This window comes from Oryza glaberrima, chromosome 6, assembly GCF_000147395.1.
Source record: "Oryza glaberrima chromosome 6, OglaRS2, whole genome shotgun sequence".
NCBI classification, from domain to species: Eukaryota; Viridiplantae; Streptophyta; class Magnoliopsida; order Poales; family Poaceae; genus Oryza; species Oryza glaberrima.
This window is the reverse complement of record NC_068331.1, coordinates 1,431,210-1,448,372: the sequence shown is the minus strand read 5'-3', so window position 1 is coordinate 1,448,372 and position 17,163 is coordinate 1,431,210. Positions and strand designations below refer to the sequence as shown.

General features: G+C 42.2%; 1 protein-coding gene across 2 annotated transcripts; it reads left to right on the top strand.

Annotated features, from left to right (window-relative positions):
• Positions 1-296: 296 nt before the first annotated feature.
• LOC127776337 (putative disease resistance protein At1g59780) lies at positions 297-7,294 on the top strand. 2 transcript variants are annotated; one of them, XM_052302689.1, is made up of 5 exons: positions 297-711; positions 1,342-4,267; positions 4,385-5,068; positions 5,611-5,778; positions 5,864-7,294. In XM_052302689.1, exons 1-2 carry the CDS (start codon positions 596-598, stop codon positions 2,084-2,086), a joined length of 861 nt encoding a protein of 286 aa, XP_052158649.1. In that variant the 5' UTR covers positions 297-595; the 3' UTR covers positions 2,087-4,267; positions 4,385-5,068; positions 5,611-5,778; positions 5,864-7,294. The 2 variants fall into 2 exon arrangements, with proteins under 2 accessions (XP_052158649.1, XP_052158647.1); XM_052302687.1 differs by lacking the exon at positions 297-711 and having other exon boundaries at positions 2,086-4,267.
• Positions 7,295-17,163: the final 9,869 nt, after the last annotated feature.

Below are 17,163 nucleotides of genomic sequence, written 5' to 3'. Positions count from 1 at the left end.
GTATCGCTTTTGAGAGCAATAGAGTTGAGTTTTGAGTTAGGGTTTCGAGTTTAGTCGAAATTTTTGTAAGGAGTGCTGTTGGTGCACTTTGTAAACACAGATAGAAGTAATAAAGTCGTCATCCACTTTAAGAGTTCTTCAATTTGTGTTTACCGGCCGGCTTACAGGCGGTCAGACCGGCGGCGGCGACAGCGGGCGACAGGCGATCTCGGCAGTTAGACCGGTAGATCAACACCGGTCAGACCGGCGGTTACACTTCGGTCAGACCGGCTAATCTATTTCAGTCAGACCGCGATCCATCGATTTCGAGGGTAACTTTTATTTCCGCTAAAAGTTTTCGATTTTTGGGTATACCAACCATTCACCCCCCTCTAGTTCTTGTTCTTGTGATTCGATCCTACAAAATTGACCTGCTGTAAGTTGCGAGATAGCGCTCGCTATAAGTTGCCAGTACAGGCTTAATTAATTAGTACTTCGTGCGCCAATTGCTGTATTATTTCTTCTTACTCGTGAGAAAGAAATTAAGCTGCCGTAAGTTGCGAGATCCTGATTTCTTTCCCCCAGGAGGCCAGGAAGGAGCTAGTAACCTATCGAGATGGCGGAGACGGTGCTGAGCATGGCGAGGTCCATGCTGGGGAGCGCCATCAGCGCGGCGGCGGCGGCCGCCGGTGAAGAGATGAGCTTGCTCATGGGTGTGCAGAAGGAGATATGGTGCGTATACTGTATCCCCAATTACTTTCTTTACTCTTCAGTCTTCCTGCTGTTTAATTAGATCCTTTGAAGGAAACATCATATACAACTTGCATGGTTATTATCGAACATGGATCTTCCATTCTTGCCTCATTTTTAATCAGAAAGAAAACAACAAACAAATTGAACTGCTTGCTCCCTTCTTTGTATTTGACATCTACCACTCAGAGCAGTCAAGCTGCGCTGAAAAGTGTTTAGAATGATTGTATCTGTATCAGATCTCAGATTAAATATCACACGAGTTAGAGAGAAGGGGGAGCAGAGGGATTATTATTAGGTGACATTTTCACCAAGTTTCATGGAAATGGATGTCCAGAGCATGAACAAAATGAAAATTACAGTAAAAAATACCGTTCTTGTTTCAAATTATTTGATTTCTTTAGAGTTAAAATTCAAAAATCCTCTTTTGAGAATTTTTTTTTAGTTACATCAGTAGGGCCTGGGCATGTAGAGGTAGAAAAGCACGCCGAGTCACAATATCCTTAATAGTTCTTCTAATCTGAATGAGTAAAATATGAATTTAGATTTCCAGACCAAAATCAATTCCACATGCTCAAGAGTGCTAAATTTCGTTTTACCACTGGTTGACAGGTTTATGAATGATGAGCTGAGAACAATACAAGCGTTCCTGATAGCTGCTGAAGCAATGAAGAAGAAGGACCTCCTGCTGAAGGTGTGGGCTGAGCAAGTAAGGAGCTTGTCCTACGACATTGAAGATTGTCTTGAAGAGTTTATGGTCCATGTCAGAAACCAAAGCCTCTTGCAGCAATTGATAAATGTCAAAGATCGCCACCTAATAGCTGTCAAGATTCTCAACCTCAAATCAAGACTTGAAGAAGTCAGCAGCAGGAACACACGTTACAACTCGATCAAGATGGAGGCGAACAACACCTTTGATGAGATCGAGTCCATGGAGGATGTTCGGAATCATTCTCCTAGCAACATCGACAAATCAAAGCTTGTAGGCTTTGACACCCCCCAAAAGGAGTTAATTGACAAGATAAACATGGATGCCAATGATGATGACCATTGTCGGGTGCTTTGCGTGGTCGGCATGGGAGGATTGGGTAAAACTACTCTGGTAAGGAAGATATTTGAAAGTAAGGAAGACATCATAAATAATTTTCCACGTCGTGCTTGGATCGTTGTGTCACAGTCATTTTCGATGATAGAGATGCTCAAAGATATGATTAGCCAACTTCTAGGTCATGAATCATTGAAAAGACTTGAAGGGAAGCCGATCCGAGCACACGACCTTGGTACGCACCTACGAGATGGACTGAAAGAATTGAGGTACTTTGTTGTTTTTGATGACTTGTGGAACACAGATCACTGAGAATGGATTAGGGAATTTGCTTTGCCTAGTAAAAACAACAAAAGGAGTCGGGTGATTGTAACAACCAGATTAGATGGAGTAGCTAATGCATGCACCACTGAACCATTTGTCTACCGCCTTAAACTCCTAGAGACGGAATGTGCCATAGATTTGCTACTAAGGAAGATGGGGGAAAATAAAGAAGATATGAAGAATGATAACAACCTGAAGAGCATAGTTACACAATTAGTAAAAAAGTGTGGTTGTTTACCACTAGCCATAGTAACGATAGGAGCAATGTTTGCTAATAAACCTTCGTCAAAGTGGGAAGAAATGTGCAGACAACTTCCTTCAGAGCTTGAGAGCAACCCAAGCCCTGGAGTCAAAGCAATAAGGAGGGTGGTGACCCTAAGCTATGACCATTTGCCATCTCATCTTAAACCATGCTATCTATATCTAAGCATTTTTCCTGAGGATATTGAAATTAAAAGGAGGCATTTGGTAAACAGATGGGTAGCGGAGGGGCTGGTTAGAGCTAGGGTTGGGATGACCATTAGTGATGTTGGAGAAAGCTACTTTGATGAGCTAATTAGCCGAAGTATGATTCAACCATCAAGAGTGAATGTGGAAGGACGTGTTAAGAGTTGCCGGGTCCATGATATAATGCGTGATATTATAGTCTCAATTTCTAAAGAGGAGAATTTTGTTTACTCAGCAGGAGATAATGTACCTACAGTTGTAGTGGAGAAGTTCCGTCATCTGTCATGCCATGGCGGCAACTACCCAATAGTAGGAATAGATTTCAGCCGTGTCCGATCGTTAACTGTATTTGGTAAGTTGGATCAGAGACCCATGTTGGTGGGCTCTTCAATTTGTTTAGCTCAATTCACGATGCTAAGAGTCTTGGATCTAGAGAATGCACGATTTCGAGTGGCACAAAAAGACATAAACAACATAGGGTCTTTGCGGCACTTGAGATATTTGAATATGAAGACTGGAATATGGTCCAATAATATTTATGCACTTCCAAGCTCTATTGGGAAATTACAGAACTTACAAGTTTTGGACATAAGAAAAAGTGAAATTTCTACACTACCAACTGATATCAGTAAGCTCCTTATGCTTCGTATCCTCCGTTGCAGCAAGAGAAACGACTACTGCTATTTTGACCCACAAGAACCAATAGAATGCTTGAAGCATATGTTGCGCATGCCCTTGATGTTGACACCATTAGTTGGTTCTACAACACGCAATGCAACTATTGCTGAGCTACACAAGGCCTATTCTAGTCATTGGTCAAGGACGGAAGGTGTGAGGGTTCCAACAGGAATCAGCAAACTTAAGGAGTTGCAGGTCTTAGAGGTTGTAGACCTTAAACTAACTAAAAGCAAAGCAATCCAAGAGCTGGGTGAACTTCATCGGCTGCAAAAATTATGGGTGACAACAAAGGGGGCCCAGGACAAGAAGCGCAAGACACTTTGTGAAGCCATCGAGAAGCTATCATCCCTCCAATCTCTCTGTGTTGATGAGGATTACTACTTTCGAACTGAGACACTCGAGTGCTGGGTCCTTGCAATTTCTCCCCTCCTCCCCTGCTGAGAAAGCTAAAGTTGTATGGACGTATTCGCGTGATGCCTGACTCTTTTAGGAACCTTAAGCAGCTGCGGAAGATTATTTTGTATTTTAGCCAACTAGATGGTAGAGCCATAGAGATACTTGGGACACTACCCAACCTCATGCTCCTGAATCTCTATCACAAATCATATGTTTGGAATGGATTAGCATTCAAAAAGCACGAGTTCCCAAATCTCAAGGAGCTTCGTATCTGGAGGCTGAACAAACTAGGAGGGATAAGATTTGAGAAGGACGCCTTGCCCCACATGGAAAGAATGGAAATCAAAAGTTGCGAGTTGAGATCAGGGATTGTTGGCATCAAGCACCTTGAACAGCTCAAGGAGATTTCACTTGAGTGTCAGGTGGCGGGGCTTGATCTGCTGGAAGAGGAAGTAAAGGCACACCCCAAGAAACCCACATTGCGGCTGCTTCGAGACCGAGGCGACATTGACATGGGAAGCCCGGTAGTCCTGATGGAAGGTGAAGGTTCCAATGTTGAAAAAGAAACAAAGGAATCCGTCCATGAGGACGCCGGGCAGAGCTCACAAGTGATCTCATCACCGTGATGGCATGGAAACAGGCAAGCAGGTCAGTCCTTTATTTGGGGGCAGCGTTCAATTCACCTACTCTATTCTTGTGCAATATATATATCTATCAACTGATGAGCTCTTCTATTTTTCTGTCCATCTCTTGTGTCTAACCCAGCAGCGAAGATGATATGATTGACGTACGCTACTTCTTCTTCACCTGGACAACTACCACTGCTCATGTTGGTTGGTTGCTCTACATCAACTTCCTTCCTCCGGCTGTGCGCCTCCTGCTCTTTGCTGGTTTGGATGTACTGCTCGACTGAATCTCACTCACTGTTTTTACTATTTGGCACCATCTCATTTGTTTCTTGCTATCAACTGTGAATGGTAGTAATCCTGAGAGTAGCCTGGTTTGTTCAATTATGAGGCCCGTTGCGTTTCGTGGTTAGCATGATAAGTTTTAATTATACTATCGGTAGAGACCATCATAAAATTTGTTTTTTGATTGTGTTGACTAGATATAGGTATTTCAATTGTTTTTCGTGGATGCATAACTCAGAGGTTCAATTCCCAGTGTCCACCTATTCAGAATTTAAGATGTTTATGAGATTAATTTTGTTTGCTGTACATGAAAATGACACTTTCTATATAAACTGAATGATTTCTCGGACTCAACACTGTCAATTGGTCTCTGTTATCTTGAATTTTTTTTTATCAAATTTGAAGTTGTCTTATTGCTGGTGAAACTTAAACATTGGTAGCAGACGCACTCACGATGCAGACCGACTTGCAGGCCACATTTGTTAGTCTCAAAATCTGCCGAATCCCTTTGTGAGCCAGGAAAGATTTTTGACAATAGGTGAGTTTTGCACAGTAATATGTTAGTACCAGTTTATGAATTCAACAACTGTGGGATCGATGTTATAATTGTTTTTCTTTTTCATGTTGTGAGCTGAGATGTACTCTTCTTGTATTGGTGCATAACTTGCTTGTAGTTTGGATGAAATGTAGCTGCTGCAAGGCATTTTTGCCGCCTGTATATAAGATGCCATATTTATGCTTGATTATCAAATGTTGCAGTAGAAAGTAGAATGCAAATATTTTGTTGAGTTTATTCTCCATGATTACCATTTCACTTTCCGTGGTTCAAAATATTTGGTTTCTGCTTTCCTTTATGAAAAAAAGATTAGCAAGGACTGGTGAACATACCAGCGAGAGATCAGACTTTGATAGCTTTGGTTGTAGTTCACATGCTAGATATTTGAAATTTCGGACACTTATTTCATCTTGTGACTACATGATTTTGGCCCCCTGTTTATCTGAAAGATAATTCATTTGCCGATACTGCTGTTTTCTGGTTGTTTCACTACTTGTGTGTTGTTTTAATTAATTCTCTTACAGGGAACAGAGTTTGACATCTCATTCTGATGAAGTAAACACATGCTTTGTGAGGATTCTGCCGGAGAGGTGACACTGAAGATCCGAATTCAAGTTGCATTGCTGCATTTGTTCATCCACTACCTAAATATGGGAGTTGGATGCTTAACTGGGCCTGAAACTCTCTGCTTGGTAGGCTACTACACTATAACCCTTGCAATATTTTAGGCAGATTGGGTTGGGGAGTCTCAACACTAATGCTACAATTTTTTGCCAGGTTCAGGCAGAATCAAGCCAACATCGCGGGCTATAAGCCAATACAACCAATGTTCAGCATCCATAGCCACGAATACATAGGGAAAAATCATGCTGAGGGCATCTACTGAATGAAAAGGCCCTGATTCAGATTGGAGGACCATTCACCAACAAGGGTACAACACCATGGACATAAAAATTCAGCTTGATGAGCAGTCTTGATCAGTTCATTAGTTACTTAGTTACCTGCTGCATTGTTTCGCGTCCATGGTTACCCGCAACCATTTCCAGAATCCAGATCCAGGTGTTAGTTTGTGTTGAATATGTGTACGTAATCGGTTACAGTTTAGAACTTGGAGTTATACTAGGTGTAGGAATAAAGTAAGAGTCGGACTCTATCCTAAGATCTCTCTTAAATAAAGGGGTGGACCTATTGTAACCACATGATGACTTATTATAGCAAGAGGAAGCGGTTGCCAGCGGCGACCAGCCGTGAGTCATTATAACTCTGATGCGTTGTAATATGCTGGATTGGTGAGGAGCGCCCGTAATCAGTGTGGATCGAGGATGTAGGCTTCAGCTGAACCTCGTTAACAAATATCGTGCATCGGTGTAGTCATCATGTTTGGATCTCCTATAGCGTTTCTTCCGCCTTTAGCTACCGATGTCGATTTCGGGGCTGGTTTTATAACACCAGGAACATTAGTTGATTATTACCTGCTGCACTGTTCATGGTTACCTCCTGATCAGTGACTTTGTCTTTGTAACTGAAGACTTGAGGTGCTGATGCTACTAAGCTACTCTGCTTGCTTGCTGCTATTGATACTTTTTTCTTTACAATATTTTGTGTTAAGATTGTGTGTGCGTCATTGACATTTTGGCCTTTTCCATCTATTGTACAAAATATATACTCTCTTTGGGCCTAAGTCAATTGATCAAGTGTTCAATCCCTATCTCTCCTCTCTCAAATTAACATTTCGTTTGTACAGAGTTTGGCATTTGAACTGGATGAAACTCGACTGCAGCTCTGCCTTTCACAAGTAATAACATGTGCAGATGATGCTACTATGAGTCTATTTGTCAAAACTATTAGCCAAATATTGCAACTCACATATTGGCGTGTGACCCTGTAACTGAAAGAGGTAGAATGATATTTATGATGTCCCAACCTTTTATTCATTCAGAGTACCCACAAAAAAGTTGGACATCGACATGTCACACAAGTTCATAAAAACAAGCAAAAAGCTTTGACAAACCAATGGCTATCAGCGGCTAAAACGATATCGTCAACCATTTTATACAGATGATTAACAACAGCCAGAAACTAGAGAAGAGATAAGAGTTCCTTCCAGGCATCACAATTTATTGTGGAGATAGTTTGAGTGAGCCAACGCCACTGGGGTTCCCTCTAGGAGAAAATTTGTTCTAGTGCATTACCTTAGGTCTTCAGCTAGTTCTTGCCCATTGCTGCTCTGTCCTGTTGCCTAAGCCTCTCACCTTCATGGCAAAGATAGTTCTGGAATTTCTCCTGCCAGAATGCAAGAAATGGTTATACCTCCAATTAAGACTAAACAAACTTACACAAGTATTGCATTGCTGTTAGCATACAAACTGAAAAGAAAAAGAGAGACTAAAAAAAATACACGCAGCTTGGATCAAGCACACTTGGGTTTCTTGTAACAAAAATGCAGTCACAATTGGATCAGTTCTAGATGGCACCCCAAGAACCGGTGGCTATGGGCAACTTGGCATTAACTGAAGGAAACAAGTGTTCTCAACCATTAATTGCCCGCACATCTACAAACATACTAATGCCAAAAGTAGGAGCAAAGCTGCACGATAATAAACAAATGCCTCGGACCATCAACTGAGCCCTCTCCCAAGTACAAACATATATGTCAAAAGTAGGAGCTGACAGCTAAACAATTTACAAAAACAAGATCATATTCAATGCACAAGTATGAGTCCTATATCTTATGACACCAAAATAGAACTACAAGTTAAAGATGACCATGATACATGTGCCATTTTACATTTGCAGTGATGACCTCTAAATATTTGAGTCAGAATCATCAACCAAATAGACATCATAACATATTTCACTGAAAAGGCATAATATAACAGAAGCTTTGCAGCCTCAAGCAACTAAAGTGGAGAAATCTAGCAAGTTGAGAAAAGGCAGGATTTAGTTTAGTTGACTAGCTCTGAGAAACAGTCGCCAGGTAACTTATACACTGATGAAGACAACATGCCTTCAGAAGTTCAGATGCCTCAAGGAAATTAACAGAACGAATAACAAGTTCCAGTCATAATCTGCGCATTTCAAGCCTAGCATTTTATGGAGATGCTTATTGCAAGTATTGCTTCTATTAACCAGTTTCTGAACAAATACTTCTGACAGTACAATACCCAGTATTTCATATCCAACGGGCCCACAAAGCAGCAGTTTGAAGGAATACCAACAATCTCACATTCGTCTCATGGATACCTGTGATGAGCTTCAAGGTTATCATCTCATCCAAGATATGATATTTGATCCATATCATTGCTCAACTCCTAAAACTCTGTGTTTACACACTGCCCCAAATCAGCGTGTTGCATGTCAGCAAGCATGGCAACCGCCCTAACCCCATCCCAAGATTAAATAAGCTTCCTTTTCTGATGATCAATCCATTCTTCTAAAGTCAATAGATCAGAGTGTTCAAAAGTAGATTGTTTTGTATACTGCTTCACTAGTGCATTATAACTCCAATCAAACATAAGTTCCACGATTCTACATTCCATTCCATGGTTCCCCATGAATAGTTTCAGCCTTTTCTCCACTGGAAAGAAAGATATAACAAAGACTTTGCAGGCTTAAAAAATTGAATAAGGGAGTGGAGCATCTAATCTGCAAAATAAATGAAACGACTAACTAATTGTGAACCATAGCCATCTGACCCCAGAAATCCAATTTGAATCTATTAATCCCAGTCTAATTCATCAAAAAAGTACAGGGCTATTGGCATATAACGAACAACACCTGATGACCCAAACGACATAAATGAACTACTAAGCACTGACATCTAATAAACTTTCATGGTTTCTTAGTATCCAACTACTCTTGTTTACAGTGTAACTGTCCCATAAAAAATAAATATAAGGTTATATACGAGGACTACATGGCAACATCTAAGTCACTAATTCTCCTGCTATCGTTCGACTAACAAAAAGTCATCATTCAGGTAACAATTTGTACAGAAATCGACAAGTTGTATAGCACAATCTAGTTCCATATGCAATTCTGAAAGATCATTTAGATGTGCTACTACTCTGCTGTGTCCACTACAAAATTCTGTCCAAACCAAAAGGTGGGAATGAGCGCAACAATGTCCCAAATCGCATATTCACAACAGCGAGCATTCCAAAAGTTCAGGTACTTCAACCACCCACATGATAATCCTTAAACTATACCTGCCTCAAAATCAGTAATTGTTGGTCTGTGCCAACCCCATAAATCAGCAACTTCTATGTCTGATGTCCTTGACATTAATGAACTGAACATAAAAATGCTCTACTAGCAGTAGCATTCAACAACACATCTTAATAAAATCTTACCACAACAAACCTACCCCCAAAGCTGGATTTCTTACTGCTTAACGACAAACATTACTATCCCCAAACCTAGAGTTGTAAATTAACATCGAATCCGCCGGATCCACGCCTACAGCAACAAATCCAGCACAGGAAAGCGCACCGAGCAAGGCACAACGCACGACCGACGGAGACGCGACACGGGAAAGGGAGGGACTAGGGGGGGGGGGGGGATTCGGCAAAGTAGGGGAGGGGGAGGCATGGCGGGGTACCTTGCCGCCGAAGAGGAAGATCCCGGCGAGGCCGGCGGTGGCGACGCCGCCCCAGATGACGACGGTGGAGGAGAGCAGCGACCAGTTGCGGTAGATCATCGTCGCCGGTGGTCGTTCTCCGGGCGCCGCCGATCGGTCGATGGGAGATTGGAGGCGACGAAGAGGAATCGGACAAGGTAGGAGGAGGAACAAAACCTAAGCCCACCTATAGCCAGTGGAGGTCGTGGCAATAGAGCGGGTTGGGCTTGGGCCTAGGCCTGGTCCTGGGCCCCCGACGTACTCCTCGGCCCTGGATTAGAAAACGGGGAGCCCAATCCCTGGCCCAAACTAGTGGGGTCCCTGAGGACATAGGTTTACTAAGGCCCAAACTTGTGAAACTGGCCCAAGGCATACAAAGGCACATGTGAAGTACTCCCTCCATCCTATAATACAAGGGATTTTGGAGGAATGTGATACTTTTTATGATTGAATCTGAATAGAGTGTCACATCCCTATAAAAAATCCCTTATATTATGGGACAGAGGGAGTACAACTAAAATTTGGGTTGTTATTGGGTTTTAACACCCTAAACATGAAAATTAGCCAAAAACCGAACGACTAAATATAAACCAAACCAAAGATACTAAAACATTTTTGGGAAAACCAGAAATTAAAGTTAAGAGAAAAAAAAGTTATTTCAGTTCAGCTCATTTCAGTCTTTAGTCTATCCTGTGGCGGTCACTCTGACACCCCCAAGTATGTCCATTTAATGCACTTAATAAGTAGAAAAAAGTTCAGACATAAATTTGCAAAGCTTAAAAAAAAACATTCGAAACTACATCTATGTGTGGATATATATAAATGTCAGCAATAAGATTTAGACATTATCTAGATAGGTTGGTTGTAGATTTTTCAGTTGTAAGAAAAAAAACATTATACATTGTTGCACAACACAACATATTTGTGGACATCTTGATGAAACCTCCTTACCAATGTGAAATTCGATCGAGTTTATCATCCATACCATTTAAGTTACCAATGAAACTTCAGATATTGTGAAACTCATTATCTGTGGTTCATTGCTGCATCTAGGCTCTAACCATATTGAAGATGCACTTAAACCCCCTAATGGGTTTTGGTGATTAATAACAAGGTGGTTAAAGGGGGCTAACGTGTTTATCAAGTTTATTCACAGAAGATTAGTCCTAAAGCATGTTGTGATGGCTAAGAATGCAAGGAGACCCCTCAATTTGAATGGTCCTAAATACGAGAAGAACCGAAGGTGATTAGACTAGGTTTTACACTTTCAAATTTGAGTTTAGGAAAAACCGTACTATTAGGAGAACCGTTCCAAGTGTGGTTTTGTGGTATACGAAGTGCTCTTAGTCATATCCATGAGTCAAAAGATTTTTGGAATCAGTTTTGAAAAATGATTTTCTCCCTGGGACAGAGAGTCCCACCCGGAGGTTCTGGCTGGAACTTCCAGGCACCCAGGTGTAGCGAAAATTTTCCTAAGTGCTGCCCAGAAGTTACTGGCATTCTGGCCCGGAACCTCCCGGTAGGTACCCAGTTCAAATTTGTGAGTAACGGCTAGATGACGTCACCTAGCTGTTCTATATATGGTTTTCGACCCCAGCTCACCCTTTGGCCATTCCACTTCAGTTCTTTCACTTCCTAGGGTTTTCTAGCCTCTCCCAAGGTCCCTTTGCTTCCTCCACTCAAATCTAAAGCCATTCTTGTGAGATTGAGAGAATAGATGAGAGTGTAGGAGTGATTTGGAGAAGGTTTTGAAGACTAGGTTTGGTTGAGCACTTTGGATACCTTATGGGCTGTTACTTGGGCTTATTTCTCTTGGAGATCTTCTCCTAGACAGTTAGGTGTTGCCCACGAGCTTCCAAAGATTTTGTGGTTGTCCCAGGAAGGTTTGTAAAGGTTTTCCTCACCTCTGTAAGGAAACGAAGTAAGTAAGTGAAGATTCTTGTGCTGAGTTTTTAGAGGTTGTCCTAGGTAGAGCAACTTGCATTTGTGGTATTTTCTAGAAGGAATTGTGAGTTGGATCTTGGTGGTCACTCAATTCTAGAAAATGACCTAGAGGTGTTGAATTGAAGGCTGTGGACTTCTTCTGGGATTTTTGCATAAGTGAGGCAAGGGGTTAATCAAGACCCGGCTCTTTGGAGCACCTCAACGGAGAGTAGGATCCGTGCGATCCGAACTTGGGAAAAAATCTCCCTTGTCTCTCTTGTGCTTGATCTGCGATTGTGTCTGCTTTTATTCTCTGATCAATATCCTATACATCTCTGTGCTTGAAGTTACTCTGCTAGGATCTAATTTTCCATATCGTTTTTATTATTTCCTGTTACCCAAAAGTTCCTGGCTCAAGAACTCCGGAAGTTTCGGGCAGTATATACCTACCTGGAAGTTCCGGTGTTGTCGGGTCCCAAAAATTAATAACTTGGATCCGACTATAATTTATGTATCAAACCCTGGATCAGTAAATATTAAATATTGATACATATAATACAGTTGGTTCTTTATTGCATACATTAAAGTTTATAGTACTAGGGATTTTACAAGGGTAGGTACTCACCTAATTAGACATAGGTACTAATATTACACAGCGAAAGTTCTAATACATTTTGACTAGGAAGGTATAAACTCCAGGGGTTTTCTAAATTATCAGGGTCATCATAGTGATAGTCGTAAGGGTCATCCTCTTGACCCAAATCTAAAAAAGGTTAATGAGAGCAAGGATGAGTATTCACAATACTCAACAAGTTACTGTGGAAACATCTTATGCAATGGTATAGAGTGGAGTTCTTTGCAAAAGATAACAATAGACAATCTGGTAATATTAAAGCAAGAGTTTATAAAATATATTCTTTAGGTTTCTAACCAAGGTACCATATGAGTCCCGATGCTCAATTCTGTGAGCACGGCTATTCGAATAGTTTCATAAATATTCTACTGCAGCAGATGTACTCTTTACCTGTAGTCCATGACTTGCCAATAAACATTAGCTTAGTCATGGCCTAGCATTAGGTTACTAACAATAGTGGCACCTGTTCCATGAACTATAATCCTCATGCGCTCTGAACGTAACGTTATCAGCAACGAGAGGAGTTCTGGCGTTCCCGAGGTATTTAAGGGGAACTGATCGTATGACACCACGTCACCTCGATCAGGGATTATAAACATAATATAAATATAATTGAGCTCAACAAACCAATTACCTGTACATGGTAATGGTATAAATTGCCCTGTGCAGCTTATAGTTGCCTCTTGCTTGAGGACTTAAAAACAAGAACCACTATACAGAGGTACCACTTTGTTAATTAACATAATAGCTAGGTCTGTCCTCATTCTAGAATCTGCGGTCGTACCCGTTCGTTTGACATAAGTACTTGGTAACAATTATATCGACCGAGACAGTACTAGCCACCCGGAATTCAACCAAATCTTACGTACTGTCCCAATCTAAGTATAAAACATTTTAACCAGATTGTAAGCAAAATAAGCAGAACTAAATTATCTGGGTGTCTATGGTTGAGTTATGCATATAAAAAGAGAATATTTGAATAGAAGGGCTATAAATAAATAATTTGTAAAATATAGGTTTAAATGATCAAAAGATGAACAATAACTTGCCTTGCTCGATGTCCTGAGATTGACTGGTATTATCTAATATGTCAGAAGAATCCTCAAGACCTAGGGTTAAACATATAAAATTCAAATTCAAAAGGAATTCCAATAAACTCCAAAAAATAGGTAAAAATAAAATAAAATGAGAAAATAGCAAGAGTGGTCTGTAAAGATACAGAATGATTTTAGAAGAATTTTGGTCCAAGTTTCACTTGAATTGGGTCTATATTTTAAAAGATATGGGCTTCTAAAGTTTGGAATTCAAATTAAATGAAGAAAAGGTGAAATGTTACTGTGCTTGGGTCCCACCTATCAGTCTATCTTTCTCTTCTCTTCTTCTACCTCCAGCCGTTCCCCAAATATGGCCGGCGGTGCTAGGGTTAGGGATTGCGGCGGCGTTAAGGGGTAAAAGTGGTTGCGGGCGGATAGGGTAGACTGCTGGGGTTCTCCGGCGACAGTGAGCGGCGGCGGAGGGGCTAATTTACTGTATGGATAGCATGGCGGCTAGGGTGGCGGTGGTATAGTTAAGCTGAGAAGATGATCGGCGGTTAAGTAGCTAGGCTGTCACGCCCGAAATTTCTATCCAAAATTCCAAACGCTTACATGTGTGTAAACCCTCGTCCAGGAATCAGCCGAGACACACAATAACAAATTGATAATAGAGTACAATTATTACTCTAATTAATAAGCGAATAAAATGTCATTACAGAGGTAGATAGTTCCTCTCAATCAATAAAGTTCTAAGCAGCGGAAAATAAAATAAGCAGCGCAGATGACTCCTCTCCACAGGCAGCTTGACCAGGGCTACGCCTAATTCTCCACACCATCAGCATCACTGTAGAACTCCTCTTCTGATGAATGATTGCAAGGTGAGTATATGACATACTCAGCAAGCCACGCAGCAAATATGCAAATGCAGGAGATAACAAAGGATGGCATAATATTGTCTCATTTGCATAAACAACATTTAATAAGCATTTGAGAGAATAGTAAAACAGTTGCGTAATTAAGCAATATTAAGTAAACACTATACAACACACCCGTGCTGCATAGGCCCAACCATTCTGAACAACCAATCCCGGCTGCACAGTTCTATCTCCAAACCAGGAATATACCATTCCATATTAGGAGCTAAACAAATTATTATCATCATCATTTATTATGGTGAGAGGTATGAAACTAATCACGAAAGACATTGTTAGACTCGCCTATATCCGCGGGCACGGCTATTCGAATAGTTTAAACTCTGGCCAGAGGTGTACCACTGTACCCACAAGACACAACCTCAACATCATGTCAACCATGCGTCGCGATACTTAACAAGTACCCGAATAGAGATTGTGACAATACCCTCTGCATAACACAATTCAAAGCAGTGCACCGTTCCCGGATCATAATCACCCCCTTGTAAACAAGGCATGGACTCCCCAGCGACCCCCGTGGGCTTATCTCCGCCACTTCACAGTCTGGTGCTCTACAATGAACCATACTATACAGAAAGTAAAGCCGTTGCCCACGCTGGCTTGTGGTTGGCACGGTTAATGTTTCACAACCGAAAATCATGAACCGGTCCTTAAGTGTCATGAGCACGACCATCAAAACCATGTACTCACAACCCACCATTGTCATATTTTAGTTGACAAATTAATTAATTAACCAGTCACGATTAACCATCGTGAGCTATCATTAAGCCATCATTAAATAATAGTGAATCATAAGTTATCCCATTTATATGAGCTAGTGTCTCTAAGCATGGCTAAGCATCCTAAACACTTTAGCTAAAACCATATAATGTTCTAGCTAATCCAATTATTAACCAAGTGACAAAGAATAGGTAATCAGTATCAAAAGGGCTATAACAAGGCAATAGGTTATTCCCACCCAATGACATTCAAAAATAAATGCAATAGTTGAATAGAAACAATAGCTTTAAACGGGATCAACACGCTCAAAGGGTTGTTTGGGATCTGTGTGACTTGCCTTGCTGGCCTTAGAACTCTTCAAAATCTTCTCCTGCGAAATCGGACTCTCCGGGAACGTCGGAATCTAAGGAGAAAAGAGCAAAAACACCAAAACAACACATAAACAAGCATGAACAGTACATGTGGATATTTTTAACATGTAGATCTCAATTTTAGAAAAATTTAGAGACTTGAACCAACTAAATCCGAGCTAAGATGAATTAGTTATGAATTTTCAAAGATTAAATCGGCGGGTCTACGGCTGACGTCAGCGCTGACGTCGGCGATGACATCACCACCGGCGGCGGCTCGGCCACGCATGCTCGCCGGCGAACAACGGCGCGGCGGCGCAAACGGAGGGCATCTACATGTAGCGGGCGACGCGGCGAACCTTACCGAGGCACGAACGGCGGCGGACAGCAACCGGACGGCGACGGCGACGAGGTTGAAGTGGTGGAGACGATCGGGTCGACGACGACAGCGGTGCTTCGGCGAGAAACGACGGTGACGAAGGGGTGGCCGAGGACAGCGACGACTTGGCGATCCCGACGGTGTCCTTCCCGAGCGACGACGACGACCGGAGCGGCGGCGGTGCTCGGCTGAACTCGCGGCGGCGACGGCGGCGCACGGGTTGACGCGGAGGCGGCGCTACAGGCAGCGGCGAGCTAAGGCGAGGGTGGCGACGGAGAGAGGAGGTCCCGGGGGTCCTTAAATAGGAGCTAGAGGGCGGCGATGGAGGCCCACGGCGACCGGCGACGAGATGGAAAGATTAGGGTTCGGGGAAGAAAATCGAATACGACGATTTCCAAAGGAAATTAGATGACGATTCCAAAAGAGAAAAGATAGAGGGGATCCCGAGGATCATTTCCCCTCTATCAATTTCACTGGATCGGGAAAGGGGCGACGGAATTTGGAAGGAGACGGCGGCGCGGCTCGGCTAGGGTTCGGCCGAGCGACGGCGCGAGGAAGACGACGGGTCCGACAGGTGGGCCCCACCTGTCAGCGGCTGAGGGCGCGCACGCGGGCGGCTGCGGGCTGACTTGGGCCGGAGAGAGAGAGGAAGGTTTCGGCCCAAAGCCAAAAGGGGATTTTAAAACCTTTTTCAATTAAAATTATTCATGAAATGCAATTCCATTTATTAAAAATACTTCCTTGGCTCAAATAAATCCCAGAAAAATCTAGGAACTATAGAATCAAGTAAAGTATTTAATAAGATTTTATCTAGCCCATTTTTATATTGGAATTTATTATTTAAAATTAGATCTTCTCTTCTAGGCTTTTAAAATTATTTCTAATAATATCATTTAAACAACAATTTATAAATTTAGGATTTTTAGGGTGTGACATAGGCAAAGCTCGGCATGGGCTTGGGGAGCACTAGTGAAGTTCCTAGGATAGTTTGGTACACTTGCCGACCATCGGCAAGACATGGAAGGCATGCAGCCACGAGCGCCTCCATTGGCGGTGATCGGGTTCATGCCGGTAGCCAAATAGGTGATGTAGATTGGTGAAATGGAATCTAAGTAGAATAAGGATGCTTGAAACAGAAAGACTCACCAAGATAGCTTGAAACAACGGATTGCGGTCGGAAAAACTTCTCGGCGGTGAAAATCAGAGCACGGAGAGGTGACAGAGCTCGGCCGAGTGCGACGAGGTGAAACTCGTCGCAAGGCTTCGGCTAGGCTTTAGGGTGTTAGAACATGACTAAAGGATGATGTTCTTGTGGTTGGTTGGGGTGGAAATTAGATGGGATGGTGATGGATCGGTCGCGCACAAGGTGCTCGACCGACGGATAGGGATGGTTGGTGAGATGGATTGGCGAAGCAAGGCTTTCGAATGGTGTGGTTGTGGTTGGTGATGATCGATGATGAACAAGCAAGAGCTTGGGGTCCTATTTA

Coding starts and splice junctions, on each gene's coding strand:
- LOC127776337 (XM_052302687.1), top strand. CDS start 2,252: ATGGGGGAAAATAAAGAAGATATGAAGAATGATAACAACCTGAAGAGC.